At 43.8% G+C, this 11,926-nt stretch overlaps 1 protein-coding gene across 1 annotated transcript; it reads right to left on the bottom strand.

The window, feature by feature from the left end:
• Nucleotides 1-3,702: 3,702 nt before the first annotated feature.
• Nucleotides 3,703-9,236, bottom strand: LOC149163597 (uncharacterized). The gene is made up of 2 exons (XM_089429195.1): nucleotides 7,967-9,236; nucleotides 3,703-7,613 (listed from the first exon to the last, which is right to left on the bottom strand). The coding sequence occupies exons 1-2, from the start codon at nucleotides 9,234-9,236 to the stop codon at nucleotides 3,703-3,705; spliced, it is 5,181 nt and encodes a 1,726-aa protein (XP_089285321.1).
• Between the last annotated feature and the right edge of the window lie 2,690 nt (nucleotides 9,237-11,926).

Below are 11,926 nucleotides of genomic sequence, written 5' to 3'. Positions count from 1 at the left end.
ATAGATGAGAATGGCTGATCCAAACTCGTATTTTTCTTGGCTGAACCACGCAATCCTCATTGGCAATACTCAATCCATTGATTGTGCAAATCTCATGGACAACTATAGTCACAACTGACAGTTGTCTTGCCCTTTCACTCACCTCTAACACCTATCTCCACTGAACTGTCCATGCACTGAGTTAACTGATGTATTCTTTAGTTGCTTTATGAGTTAATAATTAGTGAATTAATTAATAATTAATTCACATCACTCATCACTAGTGTATTCTGCAGTTAGACTAAATACAACTAGTTCAACCAAGTCAAACTGAACACAACTCCATCAACTACTCAATCAACTCCACCAAACTTAATCACTTGAGTTCTAACTGAAGTCCATCATGCAATAGCTCAACTGACCCATAAGAAAAGCATATTTCCTTCTAGCAGCTGCATGTGCCACATCCATAGCTCAAACTGAAGTGCTCCAAGAGGATAAGATAATGTTTATAGTCCAAATATTATTAAGAGCTAATAATATTCGATTGTTCTATTTTTAGACTGGCAGTCTAAAAATAGACGCCGCCCATATGTCTAAAAATAGAAGTCCATCTATTTTTACCAACATGACCAATCATCCACAAATAGCATCCCGCAACTCATAGACGACGATCCATATGTCTAAAAATAGACATAGTCTAAAAATAGACTTTGCGCCAAAAATAGCCTGTGGGCCCACTTAGTGAAGGCGACTCCTTTCCACTAAGCTCCATCATCTTGTTGCATTTTCAACACTCCTTCTCAACAAGATATGGATTATCTGCAACCCCTATCCTGCAACTCTGGAATGTTCTGCATGCAACACATTTTCTCGGTCCACTTGCTCCAACAACACTTCGAACAAAAACACTCCCAACTGACCACTTTGTTGGACTAGGAACAAACTCTGATGCTGACAAGTTCTCCCTCTCTGAAATCTATGCCACTGCAACATCTCCATGCATCTCGCACCATTGCACACCTCTCTGTGCCACCTAGCACTGTGCAAAACACTTGTGCCTCTCGCATTGCTGCAGCCTGCTAGCTATGCGCTGTCCTAGGATTCCCTACACTGTCGATCTCTCTGCCGCTCCATCTGCATCTGTCTCTACCCAATCAATCAGTTCCTGCTACTCCACATCGGGGCTCCCGTAGCAAGGTCTCATCCAAGAGGTTGGGTACCTCAAGGATCCTGCCCCTCCTCCTTGGGATGATCAATCCACATCACCCCACCTCCTACCTGGAGGTATGACTACATGCGATCCCTCAGCCCACCTGCCTCGAAGTTTCCCCCTACTAGAGGTCTCTACATGAGTAGATGTCTCTACTTGATCTCCTCTCAGCTTCCCTTGTTGTGGCTGCTCCACAACCTCCTGAAGCTGTTGCACCAATTGTGGCTCCTCCACAATCGTCTGAGACTTCTTCTGGCTCTGCATGTTGAGAGGTAATATACGCTCCCTCTCAACCACCAAGTCTCCATCAGTACCTCACTGCTCAAGGCTTTTCATGCATCTTGAACCTCAAGAGCATACAGGTTCTTGACCCGTGAACCAATCTGCTTCACCTGTCTAGTGATGATGTGTCTAAGGAAAACATTTCCCTTACTGAAGACTACATCATAGCCTCTGTCTTCTAGCATCGCGATTGACACCAAGTTTCTCTTCAGTCCTGGTACATACTTGACATCGGTCAAGGTAAGGCGAGCTCCATTTTCGCTCTGAAAAATAACCGTGCCTACACCTAAGACACTATACTTCTCATCATTACCCATCGCTATGAGTATCTGGAGATCTTTCTCCTCCAAAGTACTGAACAAACTCTTGTCGCCGGTCATGTGGAAAGAAGCTCCACTGTCAAGAAACCAACCACTTCCCACCATGGATGAAACCATGCATGCGAAGAGTGTGAAATCCAACTCAAACTGTGAAGCAAGTGCCTCACCTTCAGATCCTTCCCTGGATCCCTTCTTGGATTTCCTCCGTGGACAATTTGCAGCATAATGGTCCACCTCATGACAACAAAAGCATCGCACTTTCGATTTGTCAACCTTCTTCCCATCATTGGAAGAACTGGATTCGGAAAGAGAAACCTTCTCCTTCCCCTTCTTTGCTTTGGTAGCCAAAGCGCAATTTTCTTCATCAGATGCCTTTGATGAAGATCCGTCCTTGGTATTCCGCTTGATCTCCTCTTGCACAAGATCAGACCAAAGTCTCTCCCATCCTGGAAATTTCTCCTGACCATTGAAAGAGTCCTAATAGGAATGCCAACTCTTCAGAAGACCAAGGAGAGCCAAGCTCACCAAGTCCTCATCATCGACAGTCACCCCACACTTCCCAGTTCATCCCGGCACTGGGTGAACTTCGTGAGATACTTGGGCATACTGTCTCCATTCTCACACTTAATGTTTCTGAGTTTATCCTTGAGTGCCAACTTCCTCTGGTCGCTCTTTCTTTGGAATAAATCTGTCAACGCTTTCCACATCAAGTATGGAGAAGTCTTTCCATGCAGGCTGGATACAATGTGATCCTTCACGCCCTCCAACAGAATCCTTCAACACTTTGCTGTCTTCTTTTGCCAAACCTCAACACGAGCAGCATCAGTAGGCTTTGGGACCTCAGCCTCTATGAACCCCTTCAACCCATTATCATCTAACACCGCTTCCATCCTGTCTTTCCATGCAATATAGTTCGAGTTGCCTTCAAGAGCATACTCCAATCGCAATCCGTTGAAAGACATTTCAACTTTGACACCAAGAAAACACTGCTGCAAATTCGAATTCCACCAACTCAAAACTCAACCGCTTCTGATCTAAAATTCGTGAGAACAAAGTATTTCTCATACAGAGATTGACTGTATGGGCTTTTACCGGATATCTCACCTTCCAAAGGAAGGATGAATCCAGAGGCTACCTGGCCCGATTACAGACTCTGCCTGAAGAAGTAAAATGTAAACACTTTTAAATAATAGATCTGATGATCAACTCTGCTCTGATACCATGTAGAATTTTTTTTTTTTTTTTAACAATAACGGGTATCCTTTATTTAAAATCGGGGTGAGCCAAGACTAATTCAACTTTATTACATTGCTTCCATTCCTAATTCCCGCCTTGGAAGATTCTGCGGGCCTGAGAAATGCCTGAACCTCTCAGAGCTCTGCTCATTTCCGACAGAGAGGATAGCTTTGCTGTATTTTTGCTGGAAGGCGATGAGGACAGAGACGGTGGATTGCTGACTTCGTATCAGTCTCTGGCCAATGATTTCCAGTGAGGAACCCTGCAGCTTGGGGCGATGTCGCTGGCAAGAAGGAGTCCGATTTGCAGTCCTCCATCCGGCTCCTTTCGGATTACAGAGGCGTCCTCATTGCGGATGTCGATTGAGACCATTTGGATGTCGAGGAGAGACACTTGAGCCGCCTTCAAAGTCTATGAACTAGGCTCCTCTGCTCAGATCTTGAAATTGCAGGCCTCCCTTTTTTCCTGGCTGCGCCTTCCAGGCCTCCCTTTTTTCCTGGCTGCGCCTTCCCTGTGCATTGAGATTGAAATAAAATTTCCCCAAGAGTAACTGTGCCCATTTTGGAGTGGTCAGTTCAGATAATGTGCCAGAGGTATCAAACATATTCTTCTCGAGCCTGTGCAGAGTGCTTACTCCAGTCTTCCTGCTTTTTGGATTGATCTACCCTTGTGCTAAGGTATGCTGCTTGAGATAACACTATTGCCATTGTAGTTGAGAATTCCCGGAACTAACAGGCAACCTTTGTTTGCCATTTCATCTGCCTCCTTATTCAAGCTTCTGAGGATGTGGAATATTTTACAGGAGGTAAAATCTTGCAGGATTATCTTTAGTCTGTTTAGGGACTTATTGAGGATTGCATTGTTGAACTGATCTTCTGAGTTGATCTTCCTGATGAGGATTTCAGAGTCACCGAATACTTGGCATTCTTTGATGCCTTCGTCCCTGACTATTTGACAGGCTTTTGTGAGGGCAAGAAGCTCTGCTTGATTGTTTGTGGTGATGCCGAGCCCCCAGCAGAAATGGGCCTTCCTTAGATTGTCAGCGAAGTAAATGACTCCTCCAGCACCCGCAGCCCCCGGATTTCCTTTGGAGGCACCGTCAAAGAAGATTGAAGTTGTATTTTGGGTCTTCCACCAGATTTGAAAGGCTTCTTCAGATTCTCTGATTTTCCAAGGAGGAGGGGGGAGGGGAGGGGGGAGGGGACGAACTTTGCTAGAGGGATAGGGGCTGTGGAGGTTCAGCCATGCCTTTTCAGAGGGAAGAAGGGAGGATTCAGAGATTTGAGAATGCTGGAGGACAGATTCAAGAAGAAGGCCTTTAGCTATTGAGGCGGTTTTTGCAGGAGAGCGAGAGGAGTTGTTGAAAATTAAGTCATTCCGGGCAAGCCAAATTTCCCAACAAACAAATTTGGGAATGGAAAGCCATATATGGATCCACAGGGATTTCTTTGGGATGGGTTGAGGGTAGTATTGGAGCCATCCGGAAAAAAGGTCTGCTATGGAGCTGTGCTGGGGCGGGGAGACAGGCAGTCCAAGTAGAGTTAGTGCCCATACTTCTTTAGCAAAAATGCAGTCAGTAAACAGATGGGGAGCTGTTTCTCCTGAGTTTTTGCACATTGCACATCTATGAGGCCCAGCAAAGTTACGCTTTGACAAATTGTCCCCTGTGAGCTGTTTATTTTGCATGAGGATCCAAAAAAAGAAATTAACTTTGGGAAGTCCTTTAGCGTTCCATACCTGTTTCCAGAACGCTGGTGTTCTCATGCTGTCTTTTTTGATCTGAAGGGCAGAGTAGCCCAAAGATGGCGTGTAAAACCCGGTTTCACCCCATCCCCATCTGTCTGCGATGTTTCGGTGTACAGGCGCTGCATTTAGGAGCAGAGATTTGAGGATTTCGGTTTGCTGTTGGAGCTGCTCTGGCACAGGAGGGATTGCCCAATCCACCCAATTCCCTCTGCTGTCCCACTCAGAAATGTCGTTCAGCTTTCTTATTCCTGCATCTTGTAGCCAGTTCCTGATGTCCCGGATTTCTGTGTGGGAGCTGAGAGGAGGCCTGTTCATTATGCGATCTTTCCAGAGAAGGGTCTTTTCCCCATTACCCGGGATGCGGTATAGATGTTTGCTGAAACTACTCATGCTTTTCCTACAGAGGTTCCAGGTATTTGTGCCTGCTGTTGTGTTGTTTGCTGTCAGATGTCTGAGGGGGATCCCCTGCGCATATTTGGCGATGAATGTTTCGCTGATCTGATGAGTAGGATCTGAATATATTTTCCACAAGAGCTTGCATCCAAGAGACAGATTCGAAAGTGCAGGATCTCTGATCTGAAGCCCGCCTTCCAGAATTGGCCGCTTGACTAATTCCCAGTTTGCCAGATGGATTTTATTTTGATTGCCTCTGCCTCCTTTCCAGAGAAAGTCTCTTAGAAGACAAGAGATCTGCTCCATGATGTGTTTCGGGGCCAGAAGAAAGGAGGCTTGGTAAATGGGAAGAGCAGATAAGACGGATTTGATAAGGATGATTTTCCCTCCCTTGGTCAACCAATAGCCTCCCCAGGAGTTAATCTTATCTTTAATTTTGCTAATGACCCCCTGCCACAAAGATCTGTTATTGACTCCAGGTGTGAGGGGAAGGCCTAAATATTTGATGCTGTCCCATTGGGCGAAGCACTCAAATCCTAGGATCTGGGCTATATTATTGAGGTTGGGCTGACTCACATTCCATCCGAAAATCGAGCTTTTCCTGTCATTTACCGCAGCTCCTGATGCTCTACAATAGCTTTTTAAAACAGCATCAAAATTGGCTGCTATTCTAGTGGAGGCCCCTCCTAGAAGAATAGAGTCATCTGCAAAAAGAGCATGATTCATTGGGTTTAGAGCACTTGCGATTCGGATTCCAGGGAGTTCACCTGTGTTCATTTCCGCGGCCAGCTTCCTGCTGAGCGAATCGGCCATAAGAATGTACAAGAAAGGTGAGAGGGGGCAGCCTTGCCTTAATCCGCGGTGAGCTTGAAAGAAGGCTGCTGGACGACCGTTGACCATGGGGGCAATCCAAGGGCATGAGATGCAAGCTTTTATGAGATTGATGAACTGAGGGGGGAAGCCAAAGGCTCGTAGGACTTGGAGAAGATAGGCATGATTGACTCTGTCAAATGCGTTCGCCATATCAAGCTTGATCAGCATCCCCTTCTCTTTCCTCTGTTTGCTGGAGTGGATAGCTTCCTGCACTTGGATGATATTATCCAAGATGTGTCTGCCTTTGACAAATCCCCCTTGGGCTCTGGATATTAGTTTGTCAAGAAGGGGTTTAATTCTATTTGCCATGATTTTTGACAGAATTTTATAGGAGGCATTGCACAGGGAGATGGGCCTGAACCTGCCAAATGTTTCCGGATTGACCTCTTTTGGTATTAATGCAAGAAAGGTGGAATTGATGCCTCCCCCAATCTTGGCTTTCCCAAAGAATCCGTGTATCATTTTCAGCAGATCTGTTTTGATGATGTCCCAGCAGACTTTGTAGAAGTGAATTGTGAAGCCGTCCGGCCCGGGGGCCTTGTCTGAGTCCATTGCCCAAATTACCTTGATGATTTCTTCTTCAGATACTGGTTTCAGTAATGCCTGGTTGTCCTCATGGTTGATGAGGTGAGGAATATGCGAGAGCAGATTTTCAGAATCCTCTTTGCTTCCTTCATGCCTTGTGCCATAAAGATCTTTGAAGTGATTTTCAGCTGCAATTTTTATTTGGTCAAATTTATTACAGATCTGCCCTTCATCATTTTTGATCTCTGTAATATGGTTCCGAGAGAGACGGGCTTTGTATTGTCGGTGAAAAAAGGAAGTATTTCGGTCTCCTGCCTTTAACCAGAGGCTGCGAGATTTAAGTCTCCAATGCTCTTCTTCCCTTCTGATGGATTGATGGATGTTTCTTTGACAGGCAGCTTCTTTGTTTAAAATTTCCGGGGTGATGTGAAGCCCTTCCATACCTATTTGCAAGGTTTCCAGCTGCTGGACATCGATTTTTCTCTGGTGGGTGGTGGGGTTCTGAAGTTTCCTTTGCCACTTCTTTAGAGCTTGTTTGGTGGCTTTTAATTTTTGCTCCCACACGTAACTTGGTGATCCATTGATGGGGATATCCCAAGCTGATTGGATAGTTTCCATGAACCCTTCTTTTTCGATCCATAGTGGGTTAAATTTAAAGGGGATGGGCCCAAGGTCTTCTTCAGGGGCCAGAAGGAGAAGGATAGGCTTGTGATCCGAGGAGAGCTTGGGGAGAATTTTTGTTGATATGAGGAGTTTTTCCATCAGCAGGGAGCTATGAATTAGAAATCTGTCCAGCCGGGCAGCGATGTGATCAGGCCCAGTTCTGTTATTTGTCCAAGTATATTTGCCTCTCACCGGGGCAAAGTCTAGAAGATCCCACTGTTGCATTATTTCCTCTACCAAAGGGAGCATCTGATCTCTGTTGCTGTTTCCCCCCCTTTTTTCTTTAGGCTTCATTACTAAGTTGAGATCTCCTCCCAGGACAATATTTTTTGGGGAGTGCTGATCTAAAAAGGCCAAGAGAGTATTCCAACAGTCTCTTTTTTCTGCATAGTTAACAGGAACATATAAATTGAATAAGGCTATAGATAACTTACTTTCTAAATGCTTTAGCTCCGTGAAGATCCAATGTTGCGTCTCATGGGAGTTTGCCAGATGAAACTGATCTTCCGACCAGAGGGTAGCAACGCCTCCCGAGGTTCCTCTTGAGCTGACTGCTATACCTTCATTCTTTTTCCATTTAGATTTGCTGATATCCTTGAGAGTTTGCCCATCGATTTTGGTCTCTTGGAGTAGGAGGATGTCTGAGGGTTCTATTTTTATTAGATCTTTGACGGCTTCAATTTTTGGTTGAGTCCCCAGGCCTCTACAGTTCCAAGAGACTATTCTCATTATTTACCTGGCGAGGGGTTTGGGATTACTCCCTTGGTGGATCTTCCTCTAGTATTTCTTCCTATGGTCATCTCTATTGTAGATTGGCTGCCTTGCATTTTGAGACGCTCTGCTTCCTCCTCCCTGACTGCTTTGTGGGTCTTCCTGCCTGCTTTCTTCGAGGGTCTCTCGAAGGTCTCTTCCTCTGAGGAGTCTGAAGGTTCTGGCACTTTATTCTTCTTTGTTATATCTGCATATGAGAGCCTGGAGGGGCTGCCCTGAGTAGAGTCTAGCGGTGCTTCTCCACCTCGCTCTTTATTTGCCTGTGGATCTTCGGCCTGTGCTGGTGTGATCAGATCTGTTTCTGGGGGTTCTGAAGGAGAGGCTTCTTCAGGATTTGTGATCTCATCCGATTTCTGTTGGGTTTCATTTTCTTTGCTGGGTTTTCCTTGATTGTTCCCCTTTGTGGCTCCTTTCCCTGTTGCTTTTGCATTGCCCGTTTTCTGGATTGTAGTCCATTGATCTCCCTTGGGGGGATGGCTCTGATCTTCCGATTTTTTCTTGCAGTGTTTTGCGAAATGGCCATAGCCGTGACAGTGTCTGCATTTAAAGGGGATCTGCTCGTAATCCAGCTCTTGAATATGGGACCATCCTGCCACAGTGAGTTTTATTGCTTCGGGTAGTCCTTCTTCCAGATCTACTTCCACGCATATTCGGGCGCAGGAGTATTGATCTTTCCTTGCGGCCTGATCAATGTATTTGCCCAGAGAGTTGCCGATGATTTGGAGGGATTTCTGACTCCAGCAATGCAGGGGGAGATGGGGAAGCCGCACCCATACGGGAACCGCAGAGGGGACATCCTGGGTCGGATCGAAATCTGGGGACCATTTATTTAAGTATAGTCCCTGTGGCCCCATGAAATATGGCCCGTTCCTGAAGATGAGGCTCCGATCTTCTGCTAATTCAAAGACAAAAACAAAGAAGCCTTTACCAACGAAGTAAGATTTAATTCCTTCCTTGATCAGAGGGGTCCAGTTTCTCTTGATCCAGTCTTCTACAGATTTGGGCGATGGCCAAAGGCCGGTGAACTGTCCTATGAGCCCTCTATCTGCTAGATTCAGAGCCGAGCGGCAGGTTTCTTCCTCGGGGAGAGCCACCGTGGGAATGCAGTCTTTTTTTTTGACGAATTTCTGTTGTTGAGCAGAAGGGGGGCGCCTGTTGCATGCTTCTATTATTTTCTGAAACTCTATGACTTCTGGGGGGAGGGGGGGAGGATCTGCCTCCCCATCACCAGGCATGGCTGCCCAGGTCCGCTGCTGAACCAGAACGCGTCCCCAGGAGGGCGGCGCAGGGGGCTAGGTCACGCAGATGCTGCGCGGTTTCAATCCGAGCCTGTCGGAGCTCAGAGCCAGCGGGCTGATCGTCAAATCGTGGAAAAATATAAGCATATGCCCCACATTTTTTTAGTCTATACCATGTAGAAATTTTGAATAATATAACACTTATTCATAGAGATTATCCTGATTATACATTATTTGTGGAATGCATGCATAATACATAACCTCCTCTACTATTGATCATCAATTTGCAGTATTCAGAAACAATCACATGCGCACATTGAAGCATCAATCACACATATCAACACAATATATCACGGGGAAAGCATACAACTGAAAACCCCCAACTATCTATATATTATATTGATTGAGAACATGTAACAATACATATTACAATACTCCTCGCAAGTACTCAGTACTATCTCCACCTGTTACACACAAACTAGCTCAGATCTGAATCAATCACAGGTTCAAATCTCCTCCACTGCTTGCCTGCCTCCACTGCGCAATCCTACATGAGAATAGATGAGAATGGTTGATCCCAACTCGTATTTTTCTTGGCTGAACCACGCAATCCTCATTGGAAATACTCAATCCATTGATTGTGCAAATCTCATGGACAACTATAGTCACAACTGACAACTACCTTGCCCTTTCACTCACCTCTAACACCTATCTCCACTGAACTGTCCATGCACTGAGTTAACTGATGTATTCTTTAGTTGCTTTATGAGTTAATAATTAGCTAATTAATTAATAATTAATTCACATCACTCATCACTAGTGTATTCTACAGTTAGACTAAATACAACTAGTTCAACCAAGTCAAACTGAACACAACTCCATCAACTCCTCAATCAACTCCACCAAACTCAATCACTTGAGTTCTAACTAAAGTCCATCATGCAATAGCTCAACTGACCATAAGAAAAGCATATTTCCTTCTAGCAGCTGCATGTGCCACATCCGTAGCTCGAACTGAAGTGCTCCAAGAGGATAAGATAATGTTTATAGTCCAAATATTATTAAGAGCTAAGAATATTCGACTGTTCTATTTTTAGACTAGCAGTCTAAAAATAGACTCCGCCCATATGTCTAAAAATACAAGTCCACCTATTTTTACCAACATGACCAATCATCCAGAAATAGCATCCTGCAACTCATAGACCATGATCCATATGTCTAAAAATAGACATAGTCTAAAAATAGACTTTGCGCCAAAAATAGCCCGCGGGCCCACTTAGTGAAGGTGACTCCTTTCCACTAAGCTCCATCATCTTGTTGCATTTTCAACATAAACTTTGCATGATATCATTTACTTAACTTTTGCAAAGTGTTTTTGATGAATTGCAACTTGGTTGGTTCTTGTGTTTCAACCATATTTTGTTTGTTGCATTCAATTTCAATGTATGAACTTTGCATAATCATAATTTTATTTTTATTGCGAAGTATTTTTGTTGGAATGCATCATGATTGTGTTGGCATCCAATTAACTTTTAAATACTTTTTACAAAGCCATTTTTATGCTCATGATGATGTAATAGTAAATATATTTTGAAAGTATGTGGGTTTTGGAATGTGATATATGAATATGGAAAAATATGAAGGTGACAAAGTATGAATGTAAATGTGTCCTCCCCCCCCCCCAAAACTGATGGTTTTGGCAATTTTGTGAAATGAGGAAAGGAAGTTTTTTTCCAAAAATTATCATTCTAGCTTTCAAGGAATTAAATGGTTAAAAGTTAGAAAATATCATACCTCAACTTACCCTTTCAAAAATGGTTGAGAGTTGTGCAGGCGTGGTTGCAAAATTCTGATCATAGTCTTCTTTACTTGGTTGTGAAAATGGTGGATGAAGTCGAAAAAGTGAATATTTTATTGTGGCTGCATTTGTTGCTAAATCTGTTGCTAGATCTTTTGTTGAATGTTCGGAATCTACTGTTGAATGCGGCTGAAAATGTATAAGGCTTGGAAGGTATACAAAATTCAGAATTTACACTTTCCCTCCCCAGCCTTATTTATTGACTTGTCCTCAAGTCATTTACATCAAAAACTGAAAGTAATGAAAGTAAATCTGCTTCTTTTGCTACAAACTGATGGTTCAAGTATTCTGCACTCGTTGGCACAGTTCTTGTCATGTGAATAAATGTTTCGGTGTCAAACATAACAAGAAATTGTTAACTTAGTGGCCTTTAATAGATGCCACTAGTCAACACGAGAGCTCCCATCTTTGATGTGGATGAGAGTCAAGATGCCCCTAACATATCTTTCTAAGTATGAATGAATTTGTTGTTGTCAAATACTTAGAAGATCTGATGAATAAGGGACATTGGCGTATTCCCTTTATTTATTGGCATGATAGCTTGCCCTTAAGGCATGCAAGATTCAAGGTGTTTTTAGAAAAATATTTAGACTCAACGATTATGGACTCAATGGTGTATGGAAGCAAGGTGTTATTTGCAAGGGTAGGAAAAAGGAAACTGACAATGAATATGTAAAGTGGAACAAAAAGCTTCATTGCTTTTATTGGTGGGTTAAGAATTATGAATATGTAATGAAGTGTATGTGGATAATGAGAAATGGATAATGACTCTTGCTGGGAAAAAGTGAATTTTGGCATTCAAAATCTCAAATATAGCAAATCTGCTCAC

The sequence above is a fragment of the Pinus tabuliformis genome, chromosome 5_1 (assembly GCF_031772625.1).
Source record: "Pinus tabuliformis cultivar Carrire ecotype Pingquan chromosome 5_1, CPIR1, whole genome shotgun sequence".
NCBI classification, from domain to species: Eukaryota; Viridiplantae; Streptophyta; class Pinopsida; order Pinales; family Pinaceae; genus Pinus; species Pinus tabuliformis.
The sequence above is the reverse complement of the archived record's forward strand: the minus strand, read 5'-3'. Positions and strand labels throughout refer to the sequence as shown.